Below are 22,573 nucleotides of genomic sequence, written 5' to 3' on the forward strand. Positions count from 1 at the left end.
AGAATATGTCCAGGCAAAATTGGAGGGGGTGAGGAGTGGTCTTGTGCATGTGCTTAGCCCATAGGTCTGTCATTGAGTCACGTGGTGTGGTTTTGATCCCAAGCTTGTACGTGACAAGGGGTAGGGTCACCTGTCCTCCCATTGAAATAAAATTGTACCATGTTAGTCCTGAAATGACAATTTGTGTTGAGTGAACATTAAACCCCATTTAGCTCTCGGAGAATGGGGAAAATCGATAGGCTCATCTTCATGTGTGAGGGTCAACAAGCTACGTAGGGGATTTTTATATGCCCACATAAAAATGTGGTCGTATATTGCCGTCCATCGTCAACAATTTCTTGTAAACACTCTACAGACTACATTTATAACCTGATCTGTATTAAATTAAAAGGCACTTAATTTTTATATAGAGCCTTGTGAACCTTCAAATGACAAAAGTTATAATCTAATCTGTATGAAATTGTCTTGTACGTAAATGCCTCAGATTATAATTTTCGTCGTTTGAGGGTTCAAAAGGTTCTACAAAATTAAACAAGGGTCTTAACTCTGGAAGTAATTTACAGAAATTGTTGAAATTCGACAGGCTTTTTCATTTTCCTAATTTAAATAATCCTTATAAATTTTATACAGATCGATGATGACTTTTATGATTCGAACGTTCACAAAGTTCAACAAAGTAAAACAAGGGCCTTTATGGACCAGGGCTACGGCAATATACAACCACATTTCCATGTAGGTGTATAAAAATTAAGTGGTCGATGAATTTTGCTACATACAAAAAGAATTTATGAAATAATACAAAAAGAATTTATGAAATAATCGATAATTTATTTATAATAAATCATGTAGTTTGAATGACATGAATAATAATATAGATGACAATATACATAGTCAACAACAGGCATGACATTTATATTTCATGAACTAAAACATCAGCTTGAATAAATAACAAAAGTACTCAACAATGTCACTGATAAACTTGACACTATATGCAAATATTTAACATTATTAAGTTCTGGACAGCTCGGGGGTCTAGGGTCATAAAAAGATTTTACACATCTCATGAATTACTCAAAATTGCAACTCCCCCCCCCCCCACCATGCCTAAAATACAATACAATAGTTTCAATCCATTTGGGGCCAGTGTTGAAGGAAAGATTAATACTATGGTACCTTAACTTTGAAATCTTAAACTGATTTCCAGTACTCTAAATATTGATATGAATTTATAGATAATTCTACTGTCATTTAATCACTCAATTTTCAATCATAGTAAGGAACAACACCTATATTTGCATGACATTTCATTAAATTTCAAAACAAGACGTAAAAACAAAGCAAAATACAATAATAATAGTTATTTGAGTGAGTGAATTTGAGTAAAATCTGAGTTACGCAAAAAATATACTTATGGTCCTGGGTCCAGATAAAATATAGGGAAATACATCATGAGCAAAGAAATAAGCTACATCATCGATATTTATTGATAACATAAGATGCTGTAATAATTTAGCAAGGTCCAATAAAACAGGCTTATCAAAACACATTTACTGTAACATAAATCTATCCAACAACATGATTCGGAAAAATTTAAGAATATGTATGTCATACTTCAAAATATCTGCAAATAGCATACCATTGGCCTAAAGCATCTAATTAAGAGATTATTTACAAGTTTCATGTTCAGCATATATTCAATAGACTTCTAGTCTTTTACTGTAGTGTTTTCAACTAAATCAAAATCATCATTAACATGTGAATTAATTAGGACTAATTACATAGATGATACAAACCCATGATACAGTGATTTAAACGAAACTAACACATCTACTCTGAATTCATATTTATTATTAACCAAAATATCCAATAAAATCAAAAAGATTGATATTTAATACAGTATTTTACTAGGAACAGATTCGTGGTAATACAAGAATATTCAACGGTTAATTATTAATTGTGTATAGCAAAAAATATGATAAGAATATGAAACACATTGCAATAATATACAGATATACATGTATATAGTATTATATATATGTACATACTTGCAATTGTTTTGTATAACACCATCATTATACTTATTTAGGCCCGTAAGTTTTTAAGAAAAAATATAATATAATTTTGCATCTATTCATATCTACATATAATTACCAGGCAAATAAAATGTGCATTATTATTAGTTATAACTGGATTAACATATATACAGGTGCAACCAGGTGTGTCTAAACTGCACTTGTGTTATAAATTATAGATTATACATACTAGATTATATACACACCCACATCTTATTCCTAATCTGTCTTTTACACCAGAAAATATAATAATGTTTACTATTATACTCTCTGATACCATAAAATATAACAATGCTAGCTATATTTTTGGGTAGAATACAAGAAAGAAGTCTGCTTTACTCTCGGATCTGATAATCACTCTTCTTAATGCAACAAAGCAGACAAGTAAACTCACTGTAATAGATATCTTATTTACACTATATAATTAATAGAAAAATACTCTTTAATATTTATGTATCAAACAGTCAATTCTGACGTAAATCTTTCATAATAACTCCTCTCAAAGAGCAAACACAATATGATTTCAATTGTATATGTACCCCCATCTCCAAAGAATTCCTTCAAAAAATGTTTTAACAGGGTTATAACAGCATTTTTTAACTTAGAACTCTCTCAACAGTAGTCTACAGTATTCAAACATGTATCTTAGATTGCAGATAGAATGTTGAGGAACCAATGCTTTTTCTTCAAAACAGAAAATAGTATTATGTTTGCTCTTGAAAAAGATTTTCTAAATTATATGGCTTTAGATGTGAATTTGACAGTGAAGTGTAATGCATGTACAGATGTATTTGGTAACAATAATAACAATAACAATCTTTGAATAGTTAGAGTATCTTTCTTTAAAATAATTAAATTATTATCACTTAAAAATAGTTGATACTAAAGGTAGAACATTTTCAAATTTCATGTCTTTTCTGATAATAAAACTCCATTCATACGTTTGAACCATGATTAAAATAATAATATTACGACGGCTTGTAAAGGACCTATAGAAATTGTTCATGTATCTTACTAACCATTTCTTACATCAGTATAATTTACTTTATAAGTTTTAAAATTATCTGAATTGAGAAAGAAGTATATAAAACAGAATAACAGGTATAATCTAATATATCATGATGCATGGTATTTATTATATATACAAAACAAATTGTCCTTCTATATTACATACAATATGTACATTTGTTTACAATCAGCCTTTATAACAAAATCTAGTCAATAACAATGAAATGATATATATAACAAAGATGAATTTATTGTTTATCTATAATATAGTATACGTATACATACATATATAATAATATGGATTAAGAATGTATGCACTCAGCACTGGGATGATTTCAATATAATCCTAATTTGGTTAACACATATTATTTATAACTTGTCATGTTATTTATATTATCTGGCACAGTAAATATATACTATTAATTTGATTAACAATAACAAATGAATTTCTTGATATCATACATATATTATTTAAATAGTGCATCTATTTTAAAATAAAGAAATGATGGTAAGTATGCATATAAACGTCTTTGCATATTACCATACTGATTACTTAATTAGTTTCAAACATCTGATCAGTAATCAACTAGTCGAAAATACATAAATATACTAAATGTATTTTGTTCAGCCATGTACAAGATATCCAATATTGATCTATCATACCAGATCGATAGAGACAATCCTTGTTTTGTTTATTACCTATATCACAGAGTTTCTATGTAATATTAATATGTATATATTTACTTAAGTAGATCATCATGGCCGTGATCTAATGGTGGTGGGGCATCAGGTAATGTACTTCTTGTCCCTGCTGTTAAGTAACCAGCAACACTCGGTCCGGTTGGTCCTGTAAGTAAAAAAAAAATTAAGAATTTAGATTTTAATATTCTGTGATCACATTTAAATGAGGTCTTTACTATAATTTTTTTTCTCTGTAATTCTACTTTTGTCTACCCAACAAAATCTAACATGGCTACAGAATGTGTCCAGAATGATTGATTGATTGGAGAGGTTTATATATTTACAGCCTATAACACAATATCATAATAATTACAGGTAATTGTCTGATGTAATAATAATAAGGGTTCTTATACAATATTGTATGCTCAAAAATCTAGACAAAAAAGTTCCAGGTTTTCTGTTATTGTTTGTGCATACGACATAGATCCAATGGTAGAGACTTCCATACATATGTTAAGATATAAACAAATGATTTGCAACCAACAATCCTAAGGTTCTACTGAGAGTAGTTAATAAAATCTTGGAACTGAACCAAATGGATCTAGCTGAGCATAATAATGCAATGAAATGGGGTTGAAAGTCCTACTTTTCTGCACTGACTGGGCTAATGAAGACAGGTGCTATGAGGGAAATTTTGCCCGGACAGTGGCACTACGGCCTACAATTTCAACTGTCAAGTGTTCCTTTATTTGCAAGCCAATGTGTACACAGGACCTCAGTTTTTGTCCCATCCGTAGGAGTAGACACTATCCTTGCCAGGCCCTCAGTCATGCACCAATGACTAGGGGAAACAGTGCCACAATATTTATGAATAATTAATATTACATTAATAATCTTGTGCTGTGCCATGTTTGCACTAATAAGTTCGGTTAAAACTTTAAAATTGATTGGTTGTCAAACATGAAGACAGTGAAGTAAGAGGACAGTAATTTTGGGAGATATTGATGATTCAAACAACTTTATTCTGAAGGGAATTCTATTATATATGCAATGAAGGTAATCATTGATAGCACACTAAGATACACATTTCTCACACACATAATTTGATGACTAGCAAATTATAATAAACTATATAGGAAGTATTAAACAATAATATCTCCTAACATCAGTCTGTAGAATATTCACACACTAAAAAAACAAACGAGTCTGTGCCAAAATGATAGTCATTTTTTTTATCCAGATGACAATCTAACAATAGTGGCAATATATTATCTGAGATCATTGCAGTTTATTTCTGAACAACTTATATTCTGAGTTAGACTTTGGCTATATCCTCAAATCCTGACATTGGATATGTATATTTAAAACCATATGTATCGATTAATCTAACAAAATAAAACTCATTCTAAAAACTAGACTTTTAAAATTAAATGAAATGTCTATTGCATGTATGGATTCAGTAAGTGGACAGAGGTCCACCATAAAAGATATATTTTACTTGCAAATTTTTGAAAATGAACTTTATTGTAATCCTCCAATCAATTTAAAAGTGCAAGAATAAAATATATAAAAAATGAACACCCAATAATATTAAATATATAAATGTAGCAGAATGTATTTTATTTTCCAGTATAATGATGATCATTGTTAATTTGATCTCCATCAGTTACTGAGATCAGGGCCTGAGTTTACAAAGCATTCTCAGATCTAAGTTAAGAACTGACTCAACATTCAATCACTGTTTATGAGAAATTTCTTTGATCCAGAAATTCACAAATTTGCACATAGTTTCTTATTGATGTATTTGATACATTAAAACAAAAGTTTTATAATGGGATATTTTTTAGTTAAAATAAGGCGAACAATTTTGAGTAAATTCTTAACTTAAGTCTGAGAATGCTTTTGTGAACTCAGGGCCATTCCATACCACAAGGCACTCACACTCACAGTGACTTTGCTTTCAATCTGGTGTGCCAAGGACTCGCTGTTAGCTGCTTAATGTCATAGGCCTTGGAATATGCACCAAATTGGCATTGGATCGTTAAATGATTTTTGTAGGTTAAGATATTTTTATGATATAAGTGTATTTACATGTATTTAAACTAGCAATTGTGGACGCTGGACTGCTGGCCGGCTGACTGGGGCGACGACAATATACAACTACAGTTCAATGTGGGTGTATAAAAATTGTACTCGTCACTGGATACCCCCCCCCCTCAAAATGGCAGCTTCATACGTGGAATTATTGCCGAGGAACTCTCTGAACAGAGACAAGCATTAATTTATGACACAATGATGTTTTGATAATGTACATTGTGGGATAATTTATGTACAATCATTTGTTTCAGTTAGAGTTTGAAATTAGATTTTTTTTTTTTTGTCCATGGTTCCAGTAGTAAAAGTCCATCAGCAATTAACTGGAGCACAACATGGAAATTAAAAGAGTTTAATAAAGTCAAAAGGAGTTGAACTTTGATACAAATGTATGACAAAACTAGCCATAACCAAGAATATTTTCTGATTTTCGATCATATTAATGGCACATTTTGTCAACAGAAAAATCTTCCGCTAAATAAACATACATGCAGCATTAGCATGAGCTGAAGGACTGATAGCTGATTTCAATTTAAGCATAATTTTAGAAAAATGAATTTTCTTTTTTAAGTTTTCTATATGTTTTCTTCCTTAACATAACTAATGAATCAACAGATACAATATAGAAATTAAGAACGTAATTAAATTAAGCTTTTAAACAAGTAATCATGTATGTACATGTAGATAAACGGAAATGAAATGAAATGGGGTTTAACTTCCTATTGCTCAGCACCGATTGGGCTAATGAAGACAGACATGACATACAGTGTGCTATGAGGGAAATTTTGCTCGGACAATGGCACTATGGCCTACTATATATCGAATTCCAAGAGTTCTTTTACATGAACGCCAATGTACATGGGACATCGGTTTTTTTTGGTCTCATCCGATCGACTATACATTGTCTCTTGCCAGACCCTCTGTCCTACACCACTGACAAAAGGAAATGAAAATGAATTTAGATGTACATGCATGTATATGATAAAGCATATCAATGTAAATATATTATTATAATGAGGTTATCACAATACCATGCAAATATAATAATATTACACTATATACCTGTGTGCTGACTTGTTTTATCTAAATATACATCATCTATATTCTATTATCATGTAAAAGTTAATAAAATATTCTTTAACTTTACAGTATAAAACTGTTTTCTCTTATAAAAAAAATCTCAATAACTGACACGAAATTGGAGTTCATAGGAAAGAACTTTGTGTATGCTGAGTAGGATGCTTTACTCCCATTTAATTCAAAATAACCCTAACTACTTGTGGTAAGACTGGGGTAGATTCTATAAATAACCCTTACTACTTGTGGATAACAACTAGATTACAAAAAAACAAGTACATGTACAATCAAACTATTTATCCATTGAACTTACGATATATAACTTCTATATCTTTAACCTGTTAAGTAATTAGCTGTATGGATATAATCTCTATATGTTATATCTATGGATATAATCTTTAACCTGCTGTATGGATATAATCTCTATATGTATGGATATAATCTCTATATATAACATATATCTTAAAGGCATGGATATATTCTCTCTATATCCTAAAGGCATGGATATATAATCTCTCTATATCTTAAAGGCATGGATATAATCTCTCTATATCTTAAAGGCATGGATATAATCTCTCTATATCTAAAATGCATGGATATAATCTTTATATCTTTAACCTGTTGAATAACTTGCTATAATGATATAATGTTTTCTTCTTACCTGTTAAATAACCAGCTATATTGGTATCTGATATAAATAAATCATGTCTCTGATCTCTGTATTCTTTCCATACTGAAGATTTTTCTAATATTTCAGATATCTGCAGAAATAATACATTTTAATCACCTTTATAATTATACATAATCAGAAATATTATACTCTTAAATCTACATATATCAATTCCACTATAAATTAATCCTAGAAAAATTTGACAGCATATGATACTGAACAGATCAATCTAAAAATATTCCTTCCACTTGAAGATGCATTATGTAAGAGCTAAATTTGCCTATTGCAGATCGTTCTTTTTTCCTCAAATGTTATAAACTATTAATTAGACATTTATCCACATGACAAGACCATAATCAACTCTCTAGATCATCGAATGGTTTTGATTTCGAACCAATTGAAACCTGGTCATCTATATATATATTTGTGACTGTCGTTTGTCTGTCTGTTCGGGGTTGGTGGCTACACTAGGTCTGCCCCCGAGTCTGAAATTTGGGGTATAGGGGTAGCTCGGACCGGGGAGTAACATAGGCCAGGTGGTGTTAGTCTACCACTTCCGGTTTCGGAGTTATGACCCCCGAGCGAAGCCGGGTATCCTGCTAGTCATTTAATAATTTTATCTAAAAATAGATAATCAAGACTGTTTATTATCTGAACAATGGTAGCAATGAGAATTGAGACTATGCTATTCTTCAAACTTTGATAACTTTGCACAGAATGAAGTAATATGACTGAAATTTTCAATACACAAATATATTCTTTTTTCATTTTCTAGTTTTAAACTATTGTATCAAGAACTGTCAGCTCTTTATCTAAATCTTACATGATGCATCTTGTAAGTAGCAGTACTGATATTAACTTATAAAAATAGGGTGCCATGAACCATATACCCAACCAGCAACTAATTCACTGAGCAGTTATGAGATAAAGATCTCTTGAAAAAAAAATAAAAAAGTTCAAACCATAAAATAGTCTATGAGAGGCTTATAAGATTTCATACCAAAGGGGAATAACTATTAAAGGTTATCAAGAAAGCAGACCACCAAAGCTTGTATACACATATAAATTTGAAGTAGATATACTAGTAAACATGTCATTTTAACTATCTGCATTACGTATCACTGTAAAGAACCTCTTCACTTGGTATCCTTCGTACCAAAATCATTAATATTAACAGAAACCTGGCAGAAAATATTAATTCAAACTCACTTCTACTTTTCTAGACCAAAAGAAAAACTGAGTGAAAATCCCCTAGCTTCTTCATTTCAATGAGTCAATCCATATCAATTTTAAAAAGATGTATGGATTGTTGTAGCCTCTATTGTGCTAACAAGAAATATAAATGAACAGATGAACAGACAGATAGAAAGGCTTGACAACAATAAACCACCACATTACATATAAAACCCAACAACATCAAATATTTGCATGGAGTAAGAAAATACCATATTATAACCTACTCCAAACTACTGAACTTTACAAACCTCCATGTTTCTCAAACACTAGAAAACTAGCAATGAAAATTACTTTAGTTTAGAGTAAGTAAAGGGAATTATTTGAGAATATTGCCAAGTAACGTAACCACAACTTAACCCCAGTAGGCAGGCATAAGGGAGTTATATACTAGGATTAAATGATATATCTCTACTATTAACCCAAAATATATTAATACTACTGTGATTGTTATACCTGTTCTCCATACAATAAACTTCTTTGCATGGATTTTAAAGCTTTAACTATCTGAGCTTTAGTAGCAGCAGGATTTTCTACAGCCTCTAATCCTCCTTCTAATAGCCGTAATAAGAAGGGAAGTAATTCAGCTTTTAATGCCTGACAAAAAGAGTAAAAGTACATCAGAATTAGTACATTTTTTGGATAATATTGAGTGATCAAATCATTTTACAATTGAAAATCTTTACTTTCTCAGTTATATGAAACTTGTCACTGACCTGTGCAACTAATTCTTCTTCCCCTTTATCGAACATTTTACTGATGGCTTCAGCAGCCAGAGCTATTTGATCTCTTCTAGCTTTCATACCAACAATCATAGGTCCAATACATTCACATGATGTCATAGCACGAATACATATCTGATAATAAATTCAAATATAAATCAAATTACGATCAGATTAACATATTATTAACATAACATATGCATTAAATCCATGTGTAACAAAGAAATAGATCACAGGGGATTCAAATTAAATTTTTGCATTGATAGAATAATAGGTAATTGACCTCATATTTTGTGCCTGATGATCTAATGCTCCAACAATGATCAGCTGACACTGTGACGTGGGTATCTTTGTTTAAAAATTTGTAAAAATCGGTTAAAATCCTCAAAAATCATCTAATTTGTGCTTTAAACTGGACAAATACCGTACAAATTAGATAATTTTGGGTGATTTGAAATGATTTTTACAAATTTTTAAACAAAGATTTGGTATTAAACGAATGTGAAAGAAACTAGTGCTAGATACACAAGATTAAATGATACCCAGGTTACAGTTGAGGTTCTACAGATATTTGGTTGAGAATTGGATACATACAGGTGAACTTTACATAATTTAGAAAGAAAACAGAACTTGACAGGTTTAACAGATAAAATCTGCTAAATTGTTTGGGATTTTTTTGCTTGATTGTATGTAAAAATACATTGTTTTGATTCAAGCCAGTGTAGAATGTCAACATACTGTACATTAATAGTGACAGATTTTTATTTTTATTTTTTTTTTAACAGGCATGTATAACCCTCTTTATACTAACCTCATTATTAGCCAGCTGATGTGTAACTTGTATAGCTGATTTAGGAATAGCATTATTACGTGAACTCATGGCCTGGAAGACTTTAGGTACATAACCTAACTGTGGTATTTGATCTAACAGACCAGATTGAGCTTGAAATAAACAAACTACAGCTGTTGTTACTGTCTCCAGAACTTCACCCTATAAATAAACAAACAAACCCATCAAACTTCACTCAATAAATGATCAAATATAATAATATTGTTTATGGATCATTCAACGAATTTGCCAACCTCTATAACCTGTACATGCTCAAGTCCATTTGGAGTTCCAATGAATCCAATGTAAATCTATTTATATTTTGCTTCTATTTTGTCACACTGATCAGCAGTGAATATTCGCTGGGCCGCTACAATCACTGATAAGGATGACATCAATGCGACTTAATGAGCCACAAATATTCACTTTTTTCCTCCAACAAATTAAATTCTAAAACATTTTTTTTTTATGTATTAGAAAAATAAATAAAGACGTTTGATGTATTAAAATGAGTAACAGACATCTAACCAGTAACGTCTTATGTAAACAATGCATATGCCATTGAGCCAATGATTGACCCCACGTGATGAGACGTCATGTGTTTAAGGTAGTCATCTTTTACAGAGATATTAGAAGAATTTCGAAATCCTCTGTGAAACAGATTGCTATTTTGTATGGAAACTAGATTGTTTGGTGGAGTTTCTGGTACGTAGTCGATTGGAATTAATTTCTATGTCTCTAGTACTTCTGAACAATGTTAAGAACAAAGTTTGTCTTATCTACTGATTCATATGTGGATAAAGTATACCAAACAAATCCTAAAACAATTTCTGCACCATAGATTGCATGAAATGTGATAACCATTTAATTAATTGATAAAATACTTACATCAGGACTATTTATACTAACAAGTTGTGTCCATTTCTCTAATAACTCCACTAAAAACTCTTTAGGTTTACGTAAAACCCAGCCAGGATTGGTTATAAACAAACGAAGGAAGACTCCACCCACAGTTAACTCCCCTTGTATATCACTATAAACTACTGAAAATTCCTCTGGTATACTCCATTTAGTTGCTATATTCTCTTTTTGTGCTTGATAATGTCTACAATTATAATAAGTTCATCACTAACATCACAAAATATCAAACAACAAATATCACAATATATTACAGTCAGTGTTGACTAACTATCTTCTATCTAAATATCAACAATTTGTCTCAAGCAACATATGGTAAAGTGACTGAACAACACATAAAACTAAACTCACTGATTTTTTAATTTTAAAACAAAATTGGAGACTTTTTCTCTTGCATCATCATTCCATATTAATTCTGGATTTTCATGACTTCCTAAAAAATATAATAAATAAATAAATTAGTTTGGCCAAACAAACTAGGTCATTTCGGGACTAACATATAGTTCAATTTTATTTCAATAATTTGATTACACGTAGGGGTCTTTAGCAGAGGGAGGAAACCGGAGGACCCGGAGAAAACTCACGAGGTTGGGCAGGCAACCCTACTCCTTGACACTTACATGTACAACCGGGGAATCGAAACCACGCCATTTGACTAAATGGCAGACCTTATATTAGAATCCTCACAATTTTTAGCATGGCTTTCACTTGTCTGTGATGCAGGATGTTCGGATGAGATGAAAAACAGTGGTCCTGGGTACATATTGGCATGTACGTAAAAGAACCCTTGGCACATGGAATTTGACAAAGGGGAGCCAGACACACCGCTGCCAGGTCAAAATTTACCTCCCAGCACACTGCATGGTATATACATGTCTTCGTTAGCCTGAATAGTGCAGAAAAGTAGGACGTTAAACCTCATTTCATTTTTACACACAAGGGCTCACTGGACCATGATAATCCACATACTGCATGATGGCAAATCACACTATAGTTAAACAAAGTGTAATAATAATTATTGTTATTAAATACCTTCAAACATATGTACACTAGCTTCTGGAGAATCTCTCATTGCATCCATAAATATACTTGGTAAAAATTTATTGAGTATAATGCGAACCTTAGGTCCAACTAATTTATCAGACAACATTTTGGCAAATAATTCGGCTGTTTTTTCTCGTATCTGAGGATGAGTAGCATTACAGAAGAGATCTAACAAATATATTAGTGCACCTGAAAATAGATTTTCATTTCATAATATTTATCTTTCCTCAGTAACAGTTTTGGTTTCTTTTCTCATTCACAAAACCTTAAAGGGTCATTATGGGAGATTAGATAAAGAGCTGATAGTTCTCACTATAATAGTTAAAAGGTAGATAACGTAAAGAGAATATGCTCAAAAATGCTCCACTATAAACCGAGATATTAGCGATTGAATTTTAGGCCTAGCCTCGATCATCATTACTAAAGTCGGCAAGATAAAAACAAGTCTTGAATATCCATTTTGACGTTATATCATCCATCACAAAATGTATTCAAATCCAGTAAATATCGCAGGCTAGGGATGACATCGAGTGTTGTTTATGGTCCGGATAAGTTAATTAATGTCTAATTAAAAATTTAGATAACATTTCAGGCCTAAAGAAAGACCTGCAATAGGCAGATTTAGTTCTTGCATAATGTATGTTTAATTTGATTCATGAGCATGCAGGTTTTACTGCCAGGAATTTCAAATAATAGACAGAATTTCTGGAAATTTGAGATACTGATCAAACTTTAAGAGTTGTGTTTGGGATATTGATCAAACTTGAAAGCTTTATAATTTAGGGAAAATATGTTTGATCACATGTTTTTACAAGTTCAGCTCAACAGTCTTGTAAATTAAAGAAAATTCTCACCTTTCACCATGGCTTCTTTTACTATCTTTGTATTGGACATCAATGCAAATAAACTTTCTAATGCTAGCAGTCGGCCTAGAAATAATGTATTAAACAGATAATATATTTAATTACCTCTCAAGTTATAGTTCCGAAAAAGCTAACCCAGATCTAAATAATTAAACATAACCTTTAAACTTAGTTTAAGCTAAATTTGAATTAAAAGATTAAGCTGCAACATATACAGAATTTTCATCAATGACAAAACTTTAAATATAGCAGTCATATTTATTATTCAATTGTTTTTCATACATCAGTAATGCAACAAACTTTATATGCTATGTCATCTTTCACAAATACATACCTAGAAGTTTTTTGAAAGATAATAATGTTTTATGATCTTACATGTAAACTATGAGCTTAAATTGTGGTAAATGTCGTAATATAAACTGTGATCTTACACTGTGGTTAATGTTGTAATATAAACTATGATCTCACATTGTGGTATATGTTATAATATAAACTATGATCTTAATATAAACTATGATCTTACATTGTGGTAAACTTTGTAAAGTGAGCAGTAAATATGATAAAACTTCAGCAGCAGCAATGTCATTAACACATTCCTGATTACCAGTAACACAATTAACAACCTGTAAAAAAAACATACAATTATTTTTTCTAATCATATAAAATTAGCGAGAGACCCTTTTATGACTTCATGCTTCAGCTAGTATATCCCCCCAATTAATGAAATCTTGCGGTTGACACAATATCTTAATAATTTTCAATCACTATTTCAACTTCTATAATTAGAACATCTCAGCCAACAAAAGACCAAGCTTTTGACACTCCACATGTTTATGAATGGTAACCATTTGTATGCTGATGAATTAAGAAAATCTTAGAATTTACCTCTAAAGCAAACTGTTGTAATTTGGCACAATCTTCTAAACAGAGGAGAGCAAACAATAGTTTAAAATGGCCGATACATTGTATCTCCACTCCTGAAATTATACAAGAATTAACGTGGAATTAGCACACTGCAGATCTTCGCTGGTCTTTTAAACAAGTTAATTTCATTTTGTATTGGTGTGACTACCATACACTGCACTGCACTGCACTGCCAATCCATCCCTGATATACAGTTTAGAGAGAGAGAGAGAGAGAGAGAGAGAGAGAGATGGGGTTTAACGTCCACTTGACACAAACTAGGGCATTTTGGGACTAACATATGGTTCAATTCCATTTCAATAATTCACTTGCGCATAGGGATCTATAGCAGTGGGAGCAAACAGGAGAAAACCCACGAGGTTGGACAGGCAACCCTACTCCTTGTCATGTACAACCGGGAAATCGAAACCACGCCAGTTGACTCAATGACAGACCTTATGATATAGCACGCACATGCTAACCATTTGACCACCCAACACCCCTCATGCAAAATTAGAGGAGTCAAAGGATATTATGAATATGATACATTAAGTTAATTACATTAATTTTCTAATTGGAATCGATAATTCCTATTTTAATATAGGCCTAATATTTGTGAATGTCAGAATCTACTTCCATGTCATAGATATAAATTCATTGATCATATATTGTGTAAGAAATTTAAACAAAATGGCAGTGAGGAAAATGGCTTGGCATAGTATATTAGGTAAAGAGATTACTGATGACTTGGAGGAGCATCGTTATACACTAACCTGGATTATTTCTAATTACATTACGAAGAGCTTCTAGAGCCATTTCTACTTGACTTAATCTACCTCCTTTAGTTGATTGTTGTGTGGCTTTCTTCTGTTGTTGTAACATTAACAAGGAATGTAAATACTGTCAAACATAAATAAAATATTATACATAATTTATTCTCTTTTGTACCTCATTCATTTTAAACTCATTTATATTAAGTACGCAAAATTATTTCAGATTCAGAATAAATGTTTACAAAATACTCATTAACATCAAGAGAAAAACCTTACTGCTGAACAAGAAATAGTCAGCAGTCTTTTGTACCTCATTCATTTTAAGCTCATTTATATTAAGTAAGCAAAGTTATTTCAGATTCAGAATAAATGTTTAAAAAATACTCATTAACATAAAGAGAAAAACCATATTGCTGAACACGAAATAGTCAGCAGTCTTTGTAGAACATTATAAAATTCAACTACTAATTATAATGAAGTTTTACCTGTGCCTGAGATCCCAGAAAATCTAATAAATCTATCGTAAAACCTTTAGAATTCTGTAGATAAAAATACAATTATAAGTATCAATATCACTTTTCACTAACAGTGGGGGATTTATTTGGAAGGTGCTGGGGTGGATGAAAGCAATTCGAAATTAACACCATTCAGATGATAAGGATGGAGAGTTAACAGTTGTCTCCAGTTAAACAAAAACAAAAACATTGACTTGAAAATATTGAGGAATAGGATTCTGGCAGTATTGCTGAAGCAAAACATGATTTTAAGACCACAAAGGGCCATAATTCAGTCAAATGTTAACGTAATCCCACTAAACATGAACCTGATTTGTAATTGCGATATATAAAATAATCAAAGTTTAATAAAACTTAAATCTGGATAAAAAAAAGATGGCCGGACACCCAGAGAGAGACAGACCTAATTAAATATAATTTACATGTTGGTAATAAATATTATTAGTACTTAGTAAAATTTAAAAAAATATTTATTTGTAATGCAAACCTCCAGTGGAAATGTTGGTTGTTCATTATACACACGAACAAATATTTCTCCCACTATTAACTCTTTAGAATGTACTTCAAATACAAATTCACCACCATATGATTTATCACATTCTCCCTACAATATAGACATCATCAGCTATCATACACAGTTTAAGATAGACATCACTAGCTATCATACACAGTTTACGACAGACATCATCAGCTATCATACACAGTTTACGACAAACATCATCAGCTATCATACACAGTTTACGACAGACATCACCAGCTATCTTACACAGTATACGACAGACATCACCAGATATACATAGTTTAAGACAAACATCATCAGCTAGTTTATGACAGACATCTTAATTCAGGTTTCATAAATTTGAAGACAATAGAAATTTAACTAATTTAAGGTCAATTGTTCAACAATCAGCGGCTGCCAGGCAGGATACGCCCACATTTTCGAGAGATGGATAGAGAACAAGCTAAAAAGAAAGTGATTTTTCCTACAATCAAGGGCCATAATTCATGAAGTTACAATCGGATATGCGCAAATATCGAAAGGAACCAAGATCTTTGGGTTATAAACATGCATTTCAAGTTCCATCAAAATCGGATTAAATTGTAACCTCTACCCACAACCTTGATATACCATATTTTTACACCTTTCGCGTACAAGCAGCGACCATTTTGTCCGGCAGTTTTGGTTTGATTTTCAAGAAATTTGAACTCAACCTTTATTATGGTGTTACGGTGATATATTCAAACTGTTTTGATTTACCATATTTTAACACTATTCGCGTACAAACGGCGGCCATTTTGTCTGGCAATTTTGGTCCGATTTTCACGAAATTCGAACTCAACCTTCCTTAGGGTGTAACGGTGATATAATTAAACAATTTTTTAAATCGGATAAAAATTATGACCTCTATAGGGTCCACAAGCTAAAAACGCGATTTTTCGTGTAACGGTGATATAATCAAACATTTTTTTTTAATTGGATAATAATTGTGACCTCCAGAGGAACCACAAGCTAAAAAACGTGATTTTGCGTACAATCAGGGGCCATAATTCAGGGAGTTACTATCCGGTATGCGCAAATATCGAAAGGAACCATGATCTTTAGGTTATAAATATGCATTTCAAGTTTCATCAAAATTGAATTAAAATTGCGACCTCTACAGAGTCCACAACCTTGATTTACCATATTTTAACACTATTCGCGTACAAACGACGGCCATTTTGTCTGGCAATTATGGGCCGATTTTCACGAAATTCGAACTCAACCTTCCTTAGGGTGTAACGGTGATATAATAATACGGTTTTTTAAATCGGATAAAAATTATGACCTCTATAGGGTCCACAAACTAAAAACGCGATTTTTCGTACATTCAGGGGCCATAATTCAGGAAGTTACAGTCCGATATGCACGAATATCGAAAGGAACTGAGATCTTTGGGTTATAAGTTTCAACAAAATCGGATAAAAATTGTGACCTCTATAGGGTCCACAAGCTAAAAATGTGATTTTTGGTACAAACAGGGGCCATAATCCATGAAGTTTCGATCCGATACATGCCAATATCGAAAGCAGCTGAGATCTTTTGGGGATAAACCTATATTTCAAGTTTCGTCAAAATCGGACAAGAATTGTGACCTGTAGAGAGTCCACAAACAAATTGTGGACGGACGGACAGGGGGCGACGACAATATACGTCCACATGAAAATGTGGGCGTATAAAAAATTCTATAGGAAGACAAGAATTGAACAAGATTAGAATGGATTTAAGAGTAATTTAATGCAATGTATGTGACGAAACACTTTAATCCTAATCCTTTAAAAGTGCACAAGGTACCAAAGTATAATACAAAAGTCAAAATGAATCCAAGGCTATTAAACATGGGAACAGATAAATCAATGTCCCTGTCACATATAAAATAATGTTCCTGTCACAGGAACATGCGTTTACTGCAAATGAGTCAGGTAAGTCAAAAGATTGCTTCTTTCCTGCACTCAGCACATGTTTTTTAAAAAGTAAGGTTGTCCTTAAAATATAAGTATACTGTGAAATGACATCTTGTCACAATAACAAAATGAAAGCAAGAATACCTCCATGAGATTTACATTCTATAAATAACAGAAGTATTTTACCGTTTTGATCATTTTTTGTTGTTCGTCTGCTAAATATTCTGTCAGCTGAGCTCTGGTTGCATTATCCCAGATTAAATACGGATCTTCTGTATTACTGTTTAATATTTTTAATAACTAGAAAAAAATAGAATATTATGTCACTATTTGTTTGTTTTATTGTTACTAGAAATGAAATGGGGTTTAACATCCTACTCTTCGGCACCAACTTGGCTAATTGAGATGGGCATATGCCATACAGTGTGCTATGAAGGAAATTTTGCCCGGACAGCGGCAAAACAGCCTACTCTTATATCCAATTCCAATTGTCAATGGGTTCATTTATGTGCATGCAAATGTTTACCCGAGATCTCGTTTTTTTGTCGCATCCAAACGACCAGACACTGTTCCTTGCCAGTCCCTCCGTCCTGCACCACTGACAAGGGAGAAAATCCAGAGGAACTTTCCCCGGTCAATACCGAGATCAAACCCCCAGACCTTAAAGTTAGCAAGCCAGCGCCTACCCACTGAGCTACCATGGCTCTGTGATTTTAGCATTACATTGTAAAATTCAAATGTGATTTCTGGATGCTTCTATACTTATTAATATATTTCCATCAATCCATATACTGTAACTTACCTCAGCTGGTGATTCATTTGATAATTTTCTAGCTAAGAATGGTGTTAATAAGGCTCGTAGAGATTTTTTGACTGTAGGATTATCTGGACTAGTTAAAGGACTATCATATCTATAATAACCACCTAATCTAGCACAAGCTTTTATAGATAACTTGGCTAACTGATTACATACTTCCTGTAATAAATATCACATACAAATATTAACATATTACATATAGATGTCCTAACTTTAGACACTTCACTAGAAGAATTAGACAGTGGTTACAATCTTATTCACAGAATTTGTTGAATAAAAGAACTATACACTACACAGAAAACTTTGAGAGTACTGTTTGACCAAGTCTACATAAAAGTATATAAACTGAGCTTATATAGACCTTTATAATTAACCGTTTTGTTAATGAATATGTCTGTACGTCTTTATATGTTTATTGCAAAGGAGTCCAGTCAGTCACAAGATCGGCATGACTGAATTTACAGTGCATGTTTTTATGTTTTTTGAAAAAGGACTTATACCCTAACTTTGTATTTAATACATTCATATATTTTTCAAATGCTAAAATTTTAAACAGGATTTCTATAAACCAAATAGTTCTATACTATTTCTTCAATGTGCTAACATGAGATATCTTGTAAACACACAGCCAATCATGACTTATACTAGAATAATACTATGTTCTGGTATACATTCCATTTTACATGGACTGTTTGCCTTGTCTTTAGATTGTTATAATTTTGGGTGAAGCCTAGCTGTTCAGGTGTTCCCTAAATCTGTTAAATATGAAGACTTATGCCAATTGTTTGTATATTATAATACATAATACCGAATATTATAGCTTATAATATTACCATGATTAGTTTTACAAGTTATAACTTACTTGTTGATTAGTTCCGTCTGCACGTTCTACACCTCCTTCTTCTAGTGTAAAATCATATTTAAATAAATAAAGTAATAGATGCCATAGTACACCCGATTCATACAGATTAGTTTGTAACCAGAAATCTACACAGAAAGCACTCACACATTCAGTTACTACTGAACATAACTTTGGTAAATTCTGAAATCAAACAAAGCACAAATTGAAATAACAGAATATTAGATTAAGGTAATGAAAGATTTAATAAATTCCAAGATTACAACCAGTAAAATCTCTTAATGTAAGCACAAAAGATGGATAGAATATTGCACAGTACAGGCAGGTATGGATTACAGTGATGCAGGAAATAATCATCCTCAAAAATAATCTCCCATAACCTCTGCTACAAATTACATTCGAAAACAACATTGACACTAGATCCCTCTTATTATCTAATTTTCAATTCAGTTTTAAGCACTACAGAAATTTTTAGGACCAACTTGTACACTCCGATATTTCTAATTACACTTGTTACAAGTAAAATGCACTGTTTTTTTAAAAAAAAAAAAAATATGTTTAGTCCAAATAGTTTTGGTCACATTATTTCTTTCACCAATAGTGGACTTGGTTGGCTATGTCACTTTCAAAGATTAAACCTGGTTATTACGCTTTTTAAATCAAGTAAGATTTTACACTGGAAATACGATAAATAGTAAATGTGAATCATTAAATTATCAAGATGTAAGATCAGGAGTGAGTATTTTGATATTTTTACCTTATAATAGAGAATTCTACATAAATCTTTTATAATGGCCGATGTTTCTTGTATTTTTTCTCTACAACCCTCAAATTGAGCTGCTACACTATAACATTTCGATACATTTGTACAAACCTGTAAAATAAATCAATTAAACTACAATAATATAACAATCCTACATCCCTCTGTGTTTCTATATTTACTTCAAATTATTGTGTAAAAACTGCCATACATTATCAAGGCCAGTGATTGAAATTTCAATTTCTAAAATCGTTAATCTGCTGTAAATATCTTACCTGGACTGCCATATCATCTGGTTTACTTGATTGACTTAAAACATTGACACATCTGGCAAATGCTTCTTGTAACACCTGTAACATATTGTCATATAGTGGTTTCATTGGGGTCTGAAACCTTACATTTAAGTATATATAAGTTGTCTCCCTTATGTTGTAGTTCTTCTGCCTTTTTGAGTAATAAAGATAGAGATTGGAATTCTAACATGGAGACTGGTTGTTTTTCACTTTTACCTACAAGCTTAGTGTAACACCCCAGGATCTGAATATAACAATATGAGTATAGAGTCGTATCCACAAATACTGACACACAGATAAAATAAACATGATAAAATAACAATACATTTAACTACCATTCTCTTCTAAACAAGATCAAACCATACCTGGATGCCATTTTCTCTTCTTAGTTCTTCAGCATTCAAAGCTGAACAGTTGACTGTATGATAGGCTAACTCACTAGCTGCTGTTAATAATGGTGCAGATTTAGAAAACAGACTATCATCACCAGTCTCTAATCTTATAGTCTTTATCAACATTGGGTAACCAGCATATTTATATGGCTCGAGAACTATAATAGATAAATTTCAATAAGTCATTTTCACATTCTAAAACATACCAAGTTTCATGTTAATCGTACATACTAATCAAATAGCAGATAGAGATGAATCACTTTTTGTGAAATGAAATGACATGGGCTTTAACGTCCTACTCTTCTGCTCCATCCGTTCTAATAAAAACAGGCAAACACCATGCAGTATGCTATGAGGGAAATTTTGCCATGACAGCGGCGCTACCGCCTACTCTTATATCAAATTCCAACTGTCAAGGGTTCTTTTACGTGCATGCCAATGTGTACGCAAGACCTCAATTGTTCATACTATCTGAGAAACCACGGAGGGAAGGATAGAAGTAACAAATTTAATAGCCCTCTGCTAAAAGGTTGGATTTTGAATTCATCATATCATGTATGTTTGTGTTATGTTGAATTTCAGCAATGATGACAAGTAATCGTATTGCAATATCAGAGACACTTTTCTTCCATAATAGATTCTTTTCAGAAGTTTTATATGAATTCAAACTGTTTTGATCTGTGAAGATCTTAATTCGACTCACCATCTTTATATCTACTAAAGAGTATTGATTGAGCTTTTAATATAAGAACTATATTATGTGGATCAGGTCCTTCTTGTATCTTTGATTTACTGCATAAAAATTCATACGCCTTATTCACTTGCTCAAATATATCCTACAAACAAGAAAACAAAATTAGAAAAAAGTGTAATAAATAAAGCAATGTAGTCATTAATATAAGATCTGAAGTATGAAAGGATTAGAATCATTGATTACCATTTTAATTTCTCATTCTTCATTAAATTACTTTTTCTGTGGTCTTTAAATGATGCACATTCAAATCAGTTTATATGTAAAAGAGGGGAGAGAGGGAGAAATGGGGTTTAACTCCACTCGACTCAAACTAGGTCATTTTGGGACTAACATATAGTTCCATTGGATAGGCAACCCTTCTCCTTGTCACGTACAACCGGGGAATCGAAACAATACCTGTTGACTCAATGATAGACCTTATGATACAACGTGCACGCGCTAGCCATTCGGTCATCCAACTCCCCATGTAAAAGACAAAATTTATTAATCTTTCACCAAAGATACATTTTCTTCAAAATTTTGAGAGAATACTCTTTGAAACATTGCCCAAAAAAATTAAGTAATTGTTCTTCTATAGTGTAAATGTTAATTTATTAGAGAATTAAAATCAAACCTTTCCATCAGGATTTTTATCAGGATGATATTTCTTAGCTAGTTTAAAATAAGCTTTTCTTATCACATTTTCTTCATGTCTGTAAAATAAATTTAAAATATTCAGTTTTAAAATAGTGGCAACTACATGACTGTTAGATAAAGATTAAGTTTTATTTATAAGAGCCATCTTCAGATAGTATTACTATATACTTGATAAACAGAATGCTGTATTTTTAACAGTAAGAGTTAATCTAAATACA

At 31.9% G+C, this 22,573-nt stretch overlaps 1 protein-coding gene across 1 annotated transcript in view; it reads right to left on the reverse strand.

Moving 5' to 3' along the window:
• Positions 1-807: 807 nt before the first annotated feature.
• The window catches only part of LOC126831823 (dnaJ homolog subfamily C member 13), a 48,346-nt gene continuing 26,580 nt past the window's right edge, over positions 808-22,573 (reverse strand). The window contains exons 35-56 of the mRNA XM_050562452.1: positions 22,333-22,411; positions 21,669-21,801; positions 20,939-21,123; positions 20,556-20,630; positions 20,278-20,394; positions 19,524-19,703; positions 18,647-18,820; positions 18,031-18,144; positions 15,890-16,006; positions 15,373-15,426; positions 14,888-15,014; positions 14,097-14,188; positions 13,735-13,834; positions 13,203-13,277; positions 12,337-12,537; positions 11,656-11,737; positions 11,275-11,491; positions 10,369-10,548; positions 9,552-9,692; positions 9,292-9,432; positions 7,594-7,693; positions 808-3,927 (exon numbers count right to left, since the gene is read on the reverse strand). Of these exons, the coding sequence (XP_050418409.1) occupies positions 3,821-3,927; positions 7,594-7,693; positions 9,292-9,432; positions 9,552-9,692; positions 10,369-10,548; positions 11,275-11,491; positions 11,656-11,737; positions 12,337-12,537; positions 13,203-13,277; positions 13,735-13,834; positions 14,097-14,188; positions 14,888-15,014; positions 15,373-15,426; positions 15,890-16,006; positions 18,031-18,144; positions 18,647-18,820; positions 19,524-19,703; positions 20,278-20,394; positions 20,556-20,630; positions 20,939-21,123; positions 21,669-21,801; positions 22,333-22,411 (2,791 nt within the window). The 3' untranslated portion in view covers positions 808-3,820. The remainder of the gene's footprint in view (positions 3,928-7,593; positions 7,694-9,291; positions 9,433-9,551; positions 9,693-10,368; positions 10,549-11,274; positions 11,492-11,655; positions 11,738-12,336; positions 12,538-13,202; positions 13,278-13,734; positions 13,835-14,096; positions 14,189-14,887; positions 15,015-15,372; positions 15,427-15,889; positions 16,007-18,030; positions 18,145-18,646; positions 18,821-19,523; positions 19,704-20,277; positions 20,395-20,555; positions 20,631-20,938; positions 21,124-21,668; positions 21,802-22,332; positions 22,412-22,573) is intronic.

The sequence above is a fragment of the Patella vulgata genome, chromosome 9 (assembly GCF_932274485.2).
Source record: "Patella vulgata chromosome 9, xgPatVulg1.2, whole genome shotgun sequence".
NCBI lineage: Eukaryota > Metazoa > Mollusca > Gastropoda > Patellidae > Patella > Patella vulgata.